The sequence below is a fragment of the Anabas testudineus genome, chromosome 7, assembly GCF_900324465.2.
Source record: "Anabas testudineus chromosome 7, fAnaTes1.2, whole genome shotgun sequence".
Taxonomy (NCBI): Eukaryota; Metazoa; Chordata; class Actinopteri; order Anabantiformes; family Anabantidae; genus Anabas; species Anabas testudineus.
In genome coordinates, this window is record NC_046616.1 from 9,015,054 (window position 1) to 9,032,782 (window position 17,729).

At 39.5% G+C, this 17,729-nt stretch overlaps 2 protein-coding genes across 2 annotated transcripts in view; one reads left to right on the forward strand and one right to left on the reverse strand.

Moving 5' to 3' along the window:
* cacna1db (calcium channel, voltage-dependent, L type, alpha 1D subunit, b) overlaps window positions 1-4,845 on the reverse strand; it is a 75,481-nt gene extending 70,636 nt beyond the window's left edge. The window contains exons 1-3 of the mRNA XM_026369028.1: window positions 4,658-4,845; window positions 1,801-2,269; window positions 1,235-1,340 (exon numbers count right to left, since the gene is read on the reverse strand). Of these exons, the coding sequence (XP_026224813.1) occupies window positions 1,235-1,340; window positions 1,801-2,269; window positions 4,658-4,685 (603 nt within the window). The 5' untranslated portion in view covers window positions 4,686-4,845. The remainder of the gene's footprint in view (window positions 1-1,234; window positions 1,341-1,800; window positions 2,270-4,657) is intronic.
* Window positions 4,846-7,325: 2,480 nt separating this feature from the next.
* Window positions 7,326-17,180, forward strand: dcp1a (decapping mRNA 1A). The gene is made up of 9 exons (XM_026368811.1): window positions 7,326-7,481; window positions 7,826-7,866; window positions 8,359-8,486; window positions 11,365-11,431; window positions 11,729-11,867; window positions 12,067-12,162; window positions 13,245-13,859; window positions 14,019-14,240; window positions 14,937-17,180. The coding sequence occupies exons 1-9, from the start codon at window positions 7,350-7,352 to the stop codon at window positions 15,015-15,017; spliced, it is 1,521 nt and encodes a 506-aa protein (XP_026224596.1). The 5' UTR covers window positions 7,326-7,349; the 3' UTR covers window positions 15,018-17,180.
* Window positions 17,181-17,729: the final 549 nt, after the last annotated feature.

The following is a 17,729-nucleotide window of genomic DNA, read 5'->3' on the forward strand; positions in this document are numbered from 1 at the left end:
GCAAAAATGACAACAGCAAAACACTAAACATTTGACATCCTGCTTCAGATTTCAGAGAATGTGTCATAAAATGTACAAAAACAAATCAACGTCTGCTACCAACTGTGCAGCAGCACAAATCCACATACATATAAACAGTTTGGTTTGCTGTAGACATCATTAGAGCACATTACATCGTTAGTAGAATGAAACTATTAATAATTATTATTCTGTTGTCAAATTACACCATAATTATGCAGGCACCACAACAAACTCCATCTCCCACAGCCTCCGTCTTTCAACCTCAGCACAGCTCTGCCAACATTAGGAAGCTGCACAGAGGGATGACCCGCTCTGTGTGTGTGTGTGTGTGTGTGCACCAATGTTTGCATGTGTCAACGAAACAATGAAACTTGACACATTCATCCAAATATTACCAGGAATGCCCTCTGACGCAACCCTCACATGCACCCAATCCAGTTCATGCAAAGGTGTTGTGTCTAGCCGTGTGTGTAATCTGGTTGATGACAAATAGTGGCGCGAGCAGCAACAGCAGCAGCAGCACATGTGCAAAAAAAAACTCTTTTAACCTTTGCTGCACAACACAAAGAATAAAGAAGTATGCAAAGCCATTAATACAACATAACTATCAGACATTTACAGTAAACTACTAAAGGATCAGTTCACCTAAAATTCAAGGAACATACTAACGGACATTGATTTTAATGCAAAAACACATAAAAACAGTAAATAACATGACGTGTCTCTACCAAATGTGAGTACATAAGACCTACAAGACCTACAATACCAAACTTAGTAGCTGCTTCTTAGCATTTAGCAGCAGGAAACTGCAGTCCACCAAATATTTTTTGCTTCTCTTCTTATCTCTTTTGTATTTTATGTGTATGCATTTTCAAAACACAAGCCTTTAATACTGTCGCAGATATTAAAGATTATAAAAAGCTACAAAGTGCACTTATGTCCAACATGATCACAATTTATCCTGCAAACAATCTAAGACCGCTCAACGCACACGTTCCTGCAACAGAAAAGACAAATATTTGGCCCGTGTGTTCCTTCTGACCCCTAACCAAACCTTTTAAATCCCTCTAACATGCTGATCTGTACCATCAGCATTGTGCTGTCATGCACATTGTACAACTGGGATATAGAAGATATTCCTACTGTATAACATCTTCCAGCAAACCTCCAACGCAACACCAAGCTTGGATTCTGTATTTCCAGCAGCACTCACCAGTTCTTGGTTGGTAGAATTGGAGTCGTCTCCGGGGAAGGGGATGTAGATGGCTAAGGCCACACAGTTGGCAAAAATAGACAGCAGTATAAAGATATCAAATGGTCTGAGAAGAGATTGTTAAGGAGCACAGTTCTCTCTCTATAATGGGGACTTTTTGTTTGTACATTTAATGTGCTATTAAATAAAATAACATGTCAAAGTCATATAATAAAGAAATCAAATGTAAATGAAAATTTAAGAGTCAGCTAAAGGTTAAAGTATTTTTGTTCTCTTAAACTGAATCATTCATTCATTCATTCATCTAACCAGCTCATTAAATCATTTATCATTCAACTTGATTTTTGATGTAATGTTTCTTTTACAATTTCACTACTATGTATTTAAAGTCCAGGCCTTTTGCTTTCTAGCAATAAAGTTACTCGTAATAATTTTACTGACTAATGAAGTTATACAGTCATTAAGTCAACCTCCACTCTCACCCAGTCATCCATCCATCCATTTATCTATGAAGGAAACTTTCTATACACACATCCATGAGTTTCTGTCTTTGGGTTAAAGGATACTTCCACTCCACCAGGCTGATGCAGGCCCTGCGGATCGGGTTATTGAGGGTGAGGCAGAACAGAGCCCTGGGCGGCCTGCTGTTGGTAGATCCTCCCTGCTTTTTGCTTTTGGCATACTGCTGCCTCTTCCTCTGTGCCAGTGAGCCTACAGGAGCCGGTCCAGTGGTGCAAACTGAGGGTCGTGAGCTCATGTCGGGCTTTGCAGCATCACCCTGTGCTTGGCGAGCTGCGTTAATGGCGGCATGCCAAGCAAGGACGGGGCTGACACCAGAACCAGTGACCCCGGAACCCTGTATGCTGCTGTTTGCTCCGAGGAGGCCATGAGAAGAGCCAACAGGCTTGCCGGTGCTGGCCGGGGCCTGCAGGGGGTCTGGTGGATGAAGCTGGTGCAGATGGGTGTGGCTTTCTGTCCAGACTGCTGAGGCATCAGTGGAGGGAGTGGTCCTTCTGTTGCTGGCATACTGTGCCCCTGGTGGGAAACAAAAACTATTTAGCATATCAAGTTTAACATATTTAATCTCATATACTGCTGAAGTAATTATACTATATGCCTATTAGAACTATGTAAGCGCAACAAATTTAACATGAGATAAACAATAGATCACGCTGACACTAAGCCAGCAGTATATTCACATCACGTTACTGATAAGTAACTGTAGGGAGAGAGTACATAAATAAATAAAATAATATTTTTTTATTATCAAATATAAATATAAACTGTGAAAACCTATGTCATGGAGACAATGTTTTAAATTATTATTTCTCATGAACTTGATGATTTATTTTTGCATTTTCTTAATTCTTGTTTTTATTTTTAGAAATATTGATAAATGTTATAAGTAATATTTATCAATATTTTAAAAAAATCCTTGAATAGGTAATCAAATGGTCTAGGGAAAATCTAAATCTTTAAATATGTAGAACGGTTACTATGGTATTATGCTAAAGTACAAGAAAATGTTCTAAAATGTCTTCTTGTTGATAAAGTAGGGATTAAAAAATGCATATTTAATTTTCTATAATGTAACGCAAAGAAAAGCAGCAAATGATCACATGTGAAAGACTGGAGTCATCAAACATTTGAGGTTTTTGTTTTGTAAATTGAATTACAGCAACTGGTCTGGACTGTCATGATAGTTAATCGCATATTAATTGTATTAATTGATTAATAATCAGCTAAGCTCATGTTACATCAGTGCAGTTTTTTAAAAGCTACACAGAGAAACTCAGCTTGTTGGTGGCTCCAAATGACACAGTGATAATTAACTCAAAACTTGTATCTCAGTTTCTATAAATCACTTGTTGATATTACTTTCTAGAAACACAAACGCTCTAATAGTTTTTTACAACAAGGAGGAAAGAGAAGTTAGGAAACCGAGTCTGATTTTGGTACAGAACGTTCAGTTGCCTTAAGCTGTGGGATGATTTTTTAATAGTAATTTAAAATGACAAGTTGTCAAGTGTCTTCGAGCAAAATTATGTGGGTGATTTCAATTCATTCAGACTGAAAAAATAATAAGAAGTGGTGAAGTGGATATGCTCCATAAAAGCAGTTTCATAAAGAAAGCTGTGCTGTTTTGTTACTTTCTGCATATTTGTAACAGTCCAGAAGGACAGAAGAAGAAGAAGAAGAAGAAGAAGAGCATTTGGTTTAAGGGGGGTGTGGAAGAGAGACAGAGAGAGAGAGAGAGAGAGAGAGAGAGAGACCAGGAGCAGTCAGCATGAATGGGAGAGACAGAGGGAGTCATTAAAATCAATACAGACCACAAGTGAAAAAGACATTGCCCTTGACACAGTCACTTTGGTTCACTGCAGCTCTGCAGCAGTCAGGAACTACAGTCTACCAACCAGAGATTCATTTCATGCACTGATCCCAGTAACTTATAGGATTAAACATATTTTAAAAGCGTCATAACTCTTCAGACTGAATGACAAAGACCAAGACACTGAAGCTGTAAAACTCTTTGAAAGGAGAACATATGAATCTAACACTCTGTTAGATTCACGATCTGAAACCAAACGCAGGTTTTTCCATGTTTGATGCATTTTCATAAAGGTCTGGTTTTGTTTTGCAGAACAATTACACAAAGACAACGCGGGTTTCCTTTGAATCGCACTGAAAGATCGAGAATATTTCAAATCAGCCAAATTCACTGGAGTTTACACAGAAGTCCGTCTGATCAAACGCTCAGAGCTCAGAGGTCGTATTTCAAAATCCATAGGAACAGATTTTTTTAAGACACATGACAAACACGGGCTGCGGTTTAACGATGATTACAACATTAATGATATTTCCTGAGACGCACATCTGTCAAACGATGCTGGATAACAACTGCTGACTTTCTGCTGCTGGTGTTTTCTCCACTTTACTTTGACCTGCGGCTGCTTTTCAAAACTGTACATTGTTTGTTTGCACAACTTCAAACCGTGATTTTATTGGTATCATCATTGTAAACTGGTGAAATGTAGCTACTTAGAAAGTTGATTTGCGTCTCTCCGTTCATTGTGAAGGGCGCACAGATCCAAAGCATCCTCCACAAGCTGTCACATGGTTCCAAAACGACCACTTGACCATTAGACATTAGACCAAATCGAGTCGACCATTTTTCAGAGAACTGGCCACAAGTCGTTTCCCAGCAGATTAGATGACCACTGTCATTACATCCACGCAGACTAGAACAAACGCTGACAATGTTAATACTCAATCTGTGGACTAAAACGAGTGAGAAACAAATCCTGTGTGCATTTAGGATATGCTCGCATAATAAACAGACACCCAGAGAATAAACCAAACGAGCGCTCTCGCCCCCTCTCGCCGCGCTCCAACTCTCCTCCTGCGCTCCGCGCACGGTTTTACCTTCAGACTGATCATCTGCTTCTTGCATCCTCGAATCCACATTGAAAAGATCAGTGGCAAATCCAACTCATCGCTGGAAAAACCATCCGAAGGTATCGACGCGGGAGCCCGAACAAAGCCTTTAACCTGAATTATAAAATGTTTTCCGAGCGCAAACCCTGAGAGGAGCGCCAAACATTTTCGCCACATCCGGGTGCCTGCCTGCAGATTCACGGCGAATCCAAGAGGACGCGCTGACAGCAGCAGTCAAATGCACTGCTGTCAATTATTTTCACTGTGGCTGAGGATGGACTGAAACAAGCTGGACAAACACCTACAGCAGCCTGTGCACAAAGTGGAAATGCACCTGTTGCTTCTCATTAGTAAACTTCCAAAGGGCGAAGCAAACATCTCAACTTCAACATGACAAAATATTTTTTTATGGCACGACTGGCACGAATGATTTAAATCTGGACTGAAGTGTTCAAAGAAAACCACTGTGACAGCAAGCGGAGCCAAACGTGTCAAGTGAATTATAGGCCTACACCGTCCGGGCTAAATCCGGCAGCATGAGGCACAATGACACAAACAAAGGGGTGCAGAAATAAAGCCTCGTTGCAAACCTGTATGCGCAATAGCCCACTAAAACTTAGTTTCCAATGATTTGGCCATGCTACATCCTGTGTGTAGTCCAACAACAACGCAGCTGTAGAATTTGCCTGATTTATATTTATATTATAAATTTATGTTTATATATTTATGTGTCAGCTCCATACCCGTCACAGTCTATGATCAGTTATAATAATAAACCGTTCAGAGCAGTGGAAAACAAGTTAAAGACACCTGACAGCCTCTGAGGACTAACTTTCTCCTACCGGGGAAATGTCTGGAGACTTAACACCATGCACTCATCCAATCCCTCTAAGCCCCTAAAGAGTGTCTGTATTCTGGGTCCGTGGACTTACCCCTCAGGGGTCTTCCTCTGATAATAAACGGCATTCTGTCACCTGGCTCCTCGCTGGGGCGTCATTTCGCCGTTTTCTGCCCTCACTCCTCGGCGATTTGAGAGGAAATGAGTCGTCGGAGCTGGTCTGGAAGGTTACCCGGGATGGGATTACCTGTGACTGTTTGGAGGACAACAGTTTCACGGCAGCGCGTAATCTCCCCCCCGTTATAATCCCTGCTCCAATGTTCCCTCACCAGAGGCAGGTGAAGCAGGCAGCTGTGCCAGAGACCACGTTTATGTAGGCCCGTGATGATTTTAAGTGGTCTTGTCAAACTGAAATTATTATGCAACACTGTCTTTACAAAATACTCTGAGTTTGAAATATTTTAATGCCAAAATAAGTATTGCAGCGCAGCCCTGGTGTAAACTATGTATGTGTTTGTATCAAGTGATTAATATAAAACTAGCCTCTAAATTTCCTATGCGCCCTGCTGCAGTAGCTAAAAGTAAATGTTGTGTAGCTAATTTTAATACAATGTACTACCGCTCAAAAGTAATGCAATTCACAAGCAATTCATATTAATGAACATTTTTGCATAGAGGCCAGTTATTAGCATTTGGCACTCCTGTGCATCAATCTCCTGGTATAGTTGCTAATTCAAGTTAATCATTTCATGAAGCTAATTGATTATGAGAAAACCATTTTGCAATTGTGTTGCACAGTTAAGAACAGTTGTACTAATGAAACACTAATGCATCTGGCAGCTGCACTAAATAGTACAAGACAAACACTAGTGTCAGCATCAACAGTGAAGAGGAGACTTCTGGATGCTGTACTTCATGGGAGAATTGCCAAGACAAAGCTGTATCTCACACTGGCCAAATAAACTTAAGACGGAGATGGGCAAAAGAGCACAAACATTGGACACTGGAAGAGTGGAAGATGGTTTGGTGTGCAGATGAGTCCAAGTTTGAGGTCTTCGGATGAAACAGAAGAACATGCGTGAGACGCAGAACAAATAAAATGATGCTAGAGCAGTGCTTAATACCCTTGGTCAAGCATGTTAGAGGCAGCATGATGGTCTGAGTGAGCTGTGGAGGTGGTAAAATAGGATATTTGCACAGAGTGAAAGGGACCTTGAGGAAATTGACAGCTAGAAAGCTAAAGTCTGTCAGGCTGTAATTGCAACAAAAGGTGTTTGTTTGTTTGTTTTTTGAAGAACATATACATAATTTCCATCAAAATCATTATTTCTAACTCTGACAACTCTCTCAGCATGTCCTGTTCTTTTGCTGTATTTCCTATTTAGACTCATTTTATTTGTGTTTCCTTGGAAAACAATAAAAGATCTATGTGATCCCACTTTTGAGCAGTAGTATAATTTTAATTTATTTACTTTCATGCAAATTAGTTATTTGACAAAATCATTGTCCATTAATGATAGATTTGCATCAGTTTTGTGTCATCACAGAATTTTCCCATTATTTACTTATTTACTTGTGATATAACTAGTTTTCTTACAGAAAGTGACGAAGCACCAATACCAACAAACATTTAGTTTTTAAGCGGCACTTTAATATAATAGAAATTACTTTTTAAAATAAATTGTAGATGTATCTCTATAGAATATTTATATATGTTTATCTGTGGGAATAAATAGTTTTATTTTCTGTTAAAACTTTTTAACAGACGTCACTTCTTGGCATAACGGAAGTTGTGTGTGTCCGCAGAAATTGGTCCGTGCGGGAGCAACAACCACATTCAAGATGGAGACCGTAAATGCTGGACATATGATGAGCTTAGCCGCTCTGCAGAGACACGACCCTTACATAAACAAACTGCTCGATGTTACAGGCCATGTGGCTCTCTACAACTTCAACTCCAAAGCGAGCGAATGGGTAAGTTTCACAAAAGACGCGAAATAGTTTTCTGGATAGCTAACAAAGCATGCTATCCCTGCACATAGCATGCTAATGCTAGCTGCTCGTTAAAAACACGAATAAGTGTGTTAGCATTTTTCAAAGTGTAACTTCTCCACATATAGTCACAGATAGTATTATCAAGTGCCATTCTGTTGGTGTTCAAGTAACTTTTTTGGAAATGAGTGCTATAGCGTTTACTTCGCTAGCTAGCTAGCTAGCTCGGGAGCTAGCTGTTAACGCTAAAAGCCAGCGTTCGTTGACAAGTACGATTTGGAGTAAGTGTCGTTGTTTTTGACTTATAACATTAATTGTCGTTTCAGGAGAAGACCGAAATCGAGGGCACCCTGTTTGTTTATGCGAGGTAAGCATGTAAAGTGTTTTTATAAATGCAATGGGACCACCATGCAGGTCGTTTAGCTACTTGTTTTGAGTTAACGTTGCGTTTATGCGCTGTCGTTTGACGTATGGTACACACGTGTGTAGGCCCCTTTATAAACAAACATTAGCCAGCTGAGGTTCGGCTAAGACATATCTGTTTTATTAGACTCTGTGCGTGTTTATGAAAGAAAATACGATTTAAATATTAGTGAACAATTGTTTAAGTCGTTTATTTTACTAAACCGTAGATGTACAATTCTGTGCTGACACTTTTAACTTCATCACAAGAACAATAAACCGAAAACAATCAGTCAAATCAATATTTAGTTTGATTTTTATTTTACTGTAATAATGTTTGGTGTGGCCTCCTTTGGGGATTTTATCATGCTTCAATAAATATAATAGAATAAATATGTTTATGTTTTGTTCTACCAGAGTTTTACTGTACAGTCATTGTAATCTTTGTCTGTCTAAGGTCTGCCTCCCCTCACCATGGCTTTACCATCATGAATCGACTAAGCACAGAAAACTTGGTGGAGCCAATCAACAAAGATCTGGAGTTCCAGGTGCAGGATCCTTTCCTGCTCTACAGAAATGGCAACTGTAAGTATTTCTAGAAGAAGTACCATGATTGTAGGTATTATACATCCACTGAAACATATAAAACCAATAAAGTGCTTATTGGCTTTTTGTTCGTTCACCATCTCATTCACTCGCACACACAACAAGTGGTAAAAGTAAAAATGGTACCTCTGAAAATGCCAAACCAGCATCTTCCCAGCGTTCTCTGGAACATCTCCTTTCCCTTATTCCTGAAGTCATTCTGGTATCTTGGATTTACATTAAACAAAAAAACTTCTGATGAGACCTTTCCACTCATGACCTCACACGGGCCTTCCAGATAGCAACAGTTTCAGCTTGGTTTGCTTACAGTGGATACTCATTCTGCATTGGGGCAACAACCCAAAAGTCCTCCTGGTTAGATTGGACCAGGCTACGTTTTCATCTATATTTAATTAAATATCTGTGCATTGGTCCACTTATTTATAAGTAATATGCAAGTGCTGTACTCCTCTAGTCCCTCTAGTCGAATGGAAATAATTTAAAAGAATGTAAGTGGAAAAAAAAGGAGAGATGAAATTCCTCAGATCTTCAAAAAGTAACTGACTGCACTGCCACCAAGGTAATCGATTATAAGTCTGAACAGTAGTTTCATCAAGGCAACGAATAAGGAATTGGATTGTTTTCCCATTTGTTTGCTTATCAGAAAAAATAACATAGCCAGAGTCAATGTCAGAGTAGACTGCTCCCCCTTTGGACTTTGTTTGCCCATCAGTCTGGCTGGTATGGAAGACATTATGTAATTTCTTCTATGTCTGTGAAGATTCTCAGTCATCCAGGTGAAAATATAATTTCTTGTTAATATTTAGGCCAGAACAGCTTGTCTGGTAGCTTCACCTGAGTCCAAGTCCTGTTCTAAGCATTTTAACCAGTACAGAAATTTAAAAAGGTTGACAAAATTCCTCTGTGTTGTATCGGATGCTCTTGCAACCTGAAGCAGCTGGATGTCTGAATCTTCCTAGTATTGTCTTCTCCTGGTTTTTACTCCTTTGCTTGGTTGTGACGGTTTGTGTAGCTCTCTCGCTCAGGTGTTCTGTCCTGTTGTGCTCTTCAGAAATGCATCTTATTGGCTGGAGGATCCTTTGGTTCGTCTAAGATATGAATTCATAAGGCACACTCCAATCTGTTTTTGTGTTGACACAGAAGGTTCACTGTGGTAGCTCCTGCAAAAGGTGTTGTTATGTTGCTGATTCCAGGTATCTGATGTTAAGAGAGAGAGAGAGAGAGAGAGAGAGAGAGAGAGAGAGATGACTTCAAGATGGTTGTAAGACTCCTCCCTCTACTTTAAACTAGGAAAAGTAAAGCCGGATTGATGAAGCAGGAGCAGGGTACAAGTAAAGAGTAAAGAGACCAACACAAGACTCATGGATTCTTCAGAAAGATGTTGATAATTAAGGGTTAGTTGTCTCTTGCTTGTGTACTTGTAGACTTGCTGCAAAGTTGGTGAGTACTGTTAGAGGGGTCTGTGTCCAAGAGACACACACACCTGTTTACTCCGCTCCATATTTCCCTTGGTAGCAGAATATGTCGCAGGGAGATAAACACTCAGGTTGTTAGGTTACCACAGCCTCTTGAGGGACCTTGAATACGCCAATATTTCATCACACACAAATTATACACAGGCAGTGTAATCTAACAAGCAATTATTTCATCAAATACTTGTAATATTTAGTTTTTGTTTTAAATTTTATTTAACAACTGGTCAGTTTCACTTAGATAATGGTGAATGTGGTGTTTGTCATGATGGTTTTATTTGCTGAGCACAGTAACCTACCTTTCAAGCAAAACTTTGGCTGAAACTCAGGTAATGACATTTAAGATAAGTCCCACAGTGGGGAAATTGCATTGTTGCAACAGCAAATTACAACTACACAGCTGAGTGCCAAGGTTAGCAAAGATGTAAGATAAATGAGAAATTAAAGTGGTATAAAGCTACAAGGACTGTAGCTTTATACCTTATGTTCCAATGGGTACGTACAGTATATCGAAATCGATGGATGAATAAATAAATACAGTAGTGACTACGGTATATTACACTGGTGTTAATTCACCTTAGAATACTATATCGTATTGCACACGATTACAGCAGATGGATATCAAATGGAAATTTTACCACTAATTGGTAAATTGGGGGGGGGGGGGGGGGGCTGTGGATTGGTTGGTTAAGCAGTCATCCATGAGTTACACGGTCAATGGTTCCCCGATCCTTCTGTTCACATGCTCATTTGTCCTTGGACAAGACACTGAACCCTGAACGAGCATGTTCACAGACGGTCTACGGTCTTTAGTTTTAGAATTTTAGATAAATAATGTTATGTTTTGTTTTAAACATATTTAAGATGATAATAAATTGCATAAACCCAACTCATTTAACATTAGTGATAAGATGTAAACCTGTTTATCTTCAGTCACACTGAGTCTAGTTTTTCTTCTATTCTAATTGAATACATTCAGTTCAGCTTACGCTACCGTCTGCTCTTGTGATTTTTGCCCTGCAGGCAACAGAGAGTCAGGAAGTTAATAGCTAATTTACTGCTTGATGCTCAGCTAAAGACAAACCCACGAGTCTTTTGAAAAATTAGGTAGAACCTGTGTAGTGCATCTCTCTGTAATAAAACAGAGTCTGGACGGTTAATGTGCAACACATCATGTAGAAGATTTAAATTTTTAAACAGGTGGCCACTTAAGCTCATGTTTAGTAGAAGCTTAATAACGAAAGGTTAGTGCTGAACAACAGAGACTAACATTAACTAAAGTATCAAATAAGCAAATAAGATTCAAACTCATTCAGGGAGAAGGCTAGAAAATGGTGGAGAAGGAGTTCTTTGTTATATCATATAAATATTTGTTTTTCTTGCAGTGGGCATCTACAGTATTTGGTTCTATGACAAGAAGGATTGTCAACGCATCGCTCAGCTAATGGTGAAGTAAGTAGCACATCTTTACTGTGTTTGTGTTTAAATGAGACGGGACAGTACTTCACTATTCTATCTAAGCGTATTCAGAAGCATATCTACGTTCAAAAAGGAGTATGTGTGAGTGTAGTTTGGCACAAGAAATCAGCTTCCATGCACTAGAGTGATCAGCTAAAATTTAAAGTCCTTCAGTGAATATTTGCTACAGGATTAAAAAAATAAACCAACGCGTATTGGCACATTTGTCTTTTTTGTGGTATTTCAATATAAATTTGACAAAATAAGTTTAGATGTCTCCCTCCCCTCTAGGATTGTAAAACAGGAAGCAGACCATGCCCAGAGAGAGTCACCAGAGAGGGCAGACCCAGGAAGGGCCAATGGTGTGGCAGAACCACGGCCCATCGACATCCTGGAGCTACTCAGTAAAGCTAAAGAAGAATACCAGAGGGTGAGGAGGCAAACATACAAACGAACATAAACTTGAGCACTGTAAACTAAAGTAAATTGTGAGGTTCTTTTTATACCCCGACGGAAATACTTTCACAGCCTCATAAGACACATAACATGCATGGCTGGAGTCGCAGAGCTACTTCCTTTAGTATGTATGTACATTTAACCATTTCATTTATTTTTTGTGTGTGATGCAGGCTCAAGCAGGTGACATAGCTGTTGCTACAGAGCCAAATGTGAAAGCAGCCATCAGCGCTGCAGATCATGCCCACAGCACTCCACAACCCGAAAAGGTACAGTCGTTACACAAATATCCATGAAAAAGTCGTGCTGGTTATTCCTTACATTTTAAGAATGTCATCCTCTTGTTCACTCCTACATACAGTGCCTGTGGAGGTGGACAAAGAAGATGCATGTTTTTATCTCAGGTGTCATTGCCACCCCACATATGGTTAAGCATTTGGCAGCGAGAAGCTGAGCTGCAAAAAGAGTCAATTACGCTCCTCCAAGCCATGTTGCTGCTGTATAGGTTTATTTAAGGCAAAGGACTGAATTTAACCATTTCTATTTATTTCAGTTGAGTTTATGAGAACAGTCAGCATTTTAATACTAAATGCATGATACAATACTGATCATGCAATCATAACTAAGGCTTGACTAATGTAGTATCTGTTTTTCTTTTTAATTGAATAATCTAAAACGCAGAATCTGATTAATAAAATGTGCAACTATCCACATTTAACGATTTAACGATCAAAGTGTGTGGACGCGTAACGTTTGTTATTACAGATAGTGCAGATTTTTCCTGCTAGGAGTGTGTGTGCGTGTGTGTGTGTGTGTGTGCGCGTGTGTGTCTTGTGTACTTTTTATTTGGTGTGAAAGCCACGGGGGCTCTCCTTATTAAACCCTTAGGTAACATTAATGTTTAGCAGGCATTACTGTCACCTTCACCAGTGAAAATGAAAACATCACCAGTAGCAGATTATATTTCAGCTGTAGTTAAATAACATTAATTCCATAATAGCAAAATGAAACATTTAGACGTCATCTGATTAATGTGCAAGCTGGTGTCTGTTTTATTTTTTATACATATGGGGGGAACGAAACATCAGCTTATAAAATACGGATAAAAGCTTTTAATACTGAACCCTGGTTGCAGCTGATGCCTTTTAGTATTTATTATTTTGTATCGGCCAGCTTAAGGACTACCATAATTATTTATTATGATTTTTTTATGACTCAGTTAATTCATGTATAGAATGTCAGGGAATCTGTGGCATCTTCATGTTGCTTCAAAACAGTTCAAACCCTATTTACTGTGGTAGTTACTGTATATCATGTTGACCAACTTAATGTTTTCTCTTTTATCCACCAGAGCTCTCACACAATGGTGAAGCAGATCACTGTCGAGGAGCTCTTTGGCTCGTCCATCCCTAAAGACCCATCTCTGCCTGCCATGCCTGCACAGAGCACCACCACTGCTTCCACTGATCCTTCCTCTGCCTACATGCACAACCAGTCTTATCCCACTGCAGCCCATCAAAAACCACTCCTTCCTTCCCACCTCGCAGCTCAAGACTCTGGGTCCAGCCAGCGGCACCTAGCTCCTGGCCTGCACCCAGCTCCGTACGCATTACATCCCAACACTGTTTTCCACTCAGTCCCCAGGTCAGACCCTCAGCCTCAGTGTCCAGTGTCCCCTCTTATAGTACCTCCTGCTAGCTCAGAGCCTCATGCTGGTCCTCCTGGTCCTGTAACACCACCTTCTGCTTCTACTGCTTATTTGGGACAGGAAATACTCAGTACGCTTAAACCAGCAGTGCCATCTGTGAACTCTGATATCCACAAGCCCATTCTTGCACCCACCTTCCTCCCAAGTACACTTGTACCTCCCCACAGCTTCCAAGAGCCAATGGGGAAACCCCTTCTCCACCACAGCACAGAGATGGATGTTTTCTCCCAGTCTCCAACCATGATGAAAGCCATATCTGTGAGTTGAAGCCTTCTTTGCAGCAGTCTGTCATGCTGTTGCAGCTGTCAGTGTCTTGTTTCTCAGATATACTTTTTTACCAAATCAGACTTGGTTATAATCCAACTTGCTGGTTGTTCTTTTGTCATTCTTTTCCTTTTGCTTCATGCCTTCTCCCAGACTGTCCCCATGAGTTCAGGTCTTGCTGTTCCAGGATCAGAGATGTCCTTGCTTCTCTCCCCCAGCGCCTTCCAGCAGTCTATCAATAAGGCAGCAGCAGCAGCATCAGTGGTCCTCCCTGCCCCCTCTGAGCCTTCCTTCACCTCGTTAGGAGCTGTAGAGCCTCCATCAACTGTCTGCAGCAAAAAACAGCTACAGGAGACACTTATACACCTTATTAAGGTAATGTCATCTGTCATCTGTGGCATCTTTTATCATGAAACGTCAACGCTAAAGCTATTAACCATCATGTCAAATTAAGACTGACAGTTAAAGCTTACTTTAAAATGCAGAGTACAAATAAGAAAAGCAGATTAAGTGAATTATGGTCCTTGTTAGGGAGTAGCGTTAAACAGAAAAGTCGTGGGTTTATTTCAAACGAGGTGCCAGGTCAACCTGAGATATTTCCAGTGAACCAGTATGATGACAAAGCTGCTCAGTGTAAGGGGAGATGTGGATTCCTAAAAACAGATTCAACAGGAATAAAAGAAAACTACTGATTTGATCGACAGTGTGCTCTACTAGGAAGAGGTCAGCAGCACACTGCAGGCAAATGCCAGTCTTCTACATTCTCTGATGAAAGCAAAGCAATTTAGTGGAGAAAAGGTGAATTGAAAATTTAATGTAGAAGATAAATTTGTCTTGGCCAGAACAGCACACACCAGCCAGTTGGTATTTTCTGTTCAACAGATTATTAAAAAGAAGAGTTTAGAAGTTATGTAGTGTATTAAAACAGAACTACATTTAAAAAATGCGTTTTAAAATTATAAGCTTAGTTTCAACATTTTAATGAGCATGACTTTGCCAGCTGGTTTGAACTACTCTGTAGATTTTGTTGTCTTATTTCATTCCTCTCTTTTTTACTTCATCCCTTTATAGAACGACCCACACTTCCTCAGTGCCATTCATGATGCTTACCTGCAAACTCTGTCCAAGGACTTCAGCAACATGAAGTTATAGTCCTACTTCCACCATCACCTCTGTTTGTTACAGTGCTATGAAGACCTGGAATGGGAGCTGAAGAAGTGGAACAAACAGGTTTTTGACACACTGTACATCACAAATCCTCAAACTGAGTCTTTGTTCTAAGGGTTATTACGACACACAGGACTACTTGGTCCTCTGTTCCTCTGTTTGTCAGTTTGTTTTTTTGAGCACTGACTTGAAGACTGTCGTGACCTGGGTACTTACGTTAACCTGGATCACGTTTTTGTCTGCACATGTCAAAGCAGAACTGCTGTGGGAGAGAATGAGATAAAATTGCTCAGCATTGCCTTGAGTTTTATTTTTTACATGTGAAATACGATTTCACTGTCGCCACGGACTGGTGAAGTTCACCTGTTGCCGTTTGGGCTCTCTAGAGGATGGGACCACGGTGGAGCTTCTGTGACCTCAAATCATGAATTTGCAGCTTGACTCACAGAAGGTGCTTTTCTCTCTCCGTCTCATGAATTTGAAGTTCTTGCAGTGCGAGAATAGAGGAACACCTCCAACACGCTCAAACTGCAACTGTGCATTAAGAATAAAACCTTTGTGCTGGGGACCTCAGAACTGGAAAACGGGGCCTTGCAGACAAACTGTCCACCTTGGCATTAAAAAAAAACATGTCATCCTGTTCCAGTTTTCATTTATTTAACCGTCAATTCCATCAGAGGTTTTGCTCACTAGACACCAAACAGTCGGTGCAATTTTTGTGCCTCTCTGTGTCTTTTAATAAGAAAGAGCTTGTTTTGTTTTGTGTTTTTGTTTTTTTGTTTTTGTTTTGTTTTTTTCATTCATTGTCTGTAGAAAAAAGGAAATCCCATAATTGTTTGGAGAAGCACTTGCATCTAAGAGCTCAAATTAAGACTCAACTCTTCTCGGCTGCTTTTATAATTTTACCTTACAGACTGTGACGTGTTCGTAAAGGGACAGACAAAGGCTCAAACAACCTCCTTTCTTTCTACACCTTTGTTTTGATTCTTGCTCCAGCTTTCCTTGATTTTCCTCCTTGTCTGTGTCATTTGTTTCCTCCACAGTTTACAGTACATGATGATGTTGGAGGGGAATGTGCAGTACGTTAGCGATGCCTTTATGGATACCAGCATTTTGGGAAATTTTAGGATGGTACAGTAGAGCTTAGATTATGTGAAGATCTCACTTCTGCAGTCCTATCATTTAAATATCACAAACATCTCTTAATCATGGATTTACATTTACTCTTTAATAGCTTCTGCGAGTTAACACCAGTAATCCAAACTAATGATAAACAGCTTCTGTTCCTGTTTCTGAAAACATTTTTCCGAGCCACAGACATGTCTAAAGACTGAAAGACAATGTGAACTGTGGTTTTTTGGTAATCTTGCAGTATAATTGTACTGCATCACAGAAAATGGGATATGGGCAGGAAGAAGTACACGTGTCTCCTCAACGTGTTTGACCTGGAGCGATGCTGTTTATGAACAATTCATCTAATGTATAGCTCAGCTTTCAAAGGTATATAAAAAAGAATTATTCTGAGGCATATTTTAACACAAAATGATCTTGTCACAAAATGGCAATAATGTAAAACCCTTAATTTTTTTTTGTAAGCTTTTGCAGTGATGTTTGCAGCTGCCTAAACAATCAGTGTACAAAGTCATTGCTTATTATTTTTTTCTTTTTCCTTTAAGTTTTGTAAACAAAGTGCAGAGATTTGGGCTCTTTTGGAAAAAAATCACTAAAATGCAAAACAGTAATGTACTAAAAAATCTTTTCAGCATTTGAAATTATTGGAAGTAACAGAATGTGTCATATTAATCTCTGCATAAATCTCGGTCTTGATTATTGCACCATGACTTTGGTTCTGTTAATTGAATGTATTTGATATTTACCTGCCGCATGTTTGTGCCTGTCTTTGGTTTCACCTGTATCCAGTAAGTTTAAGCTGAGCTTGCATCCACACTTTTCAGTACATGCTGTTAAATTTGTTTTTCATTCCTTTTTATTTGTCTAATTTAAATTTATGAAACAGAACAGTTATGTCTGCAGCCAGCAAATGAATCAGTTCACCTGTATGCTTCGTTGCCCTGTTACAGTTTTGGATTTTGCCAACACTTCTGGCATGTGTTGGTTTAATAAACACACACAGGAGGAACAATGAAATGTAGACATTGTTTTTAATATTTAAGGTTATTTTAAGCTACACCATAATTTTATTGGCCAAAGTATGATTTTAGAAAGTCTTTGCAAGTTACATTAATTTTCTAAGATTGTCATTGTGCGTAATTTGGTTTATTATGACTATTTTGTGATATTAAACATCTGAAAATATAGTTGTCTGTTTTTGTTTGCTGCTGGGAGAAACTGCTGTTTCTGTCAGCTGTAAAAACAAGTTTTTAGCTTGTAATTTTAAATTAATACTTTCTAAACAGGGTTCCAGCTTCTTTTATTTTGCCAGTTATGTATTAGTGGAAAAATCCAACTACCTTAATGTTTGGGTTTTGTGAGCAAAGCGGTGCCGTTTCTCTCTTTGACCACCAGATGCCGCTACCTGCTGTGAACCTGATGTGCTGCACAGTGTATGGCTGCCAACATTAAATTGTAATCAGTTGGTTTCAGGCTCATGCAAGGGTATATGTCATCAAGGAACCTGATCTAAGAGTAGTTGTGGTATTGAGTGACAAAAGTAGAGAGATGCTGATGAACTAGTTT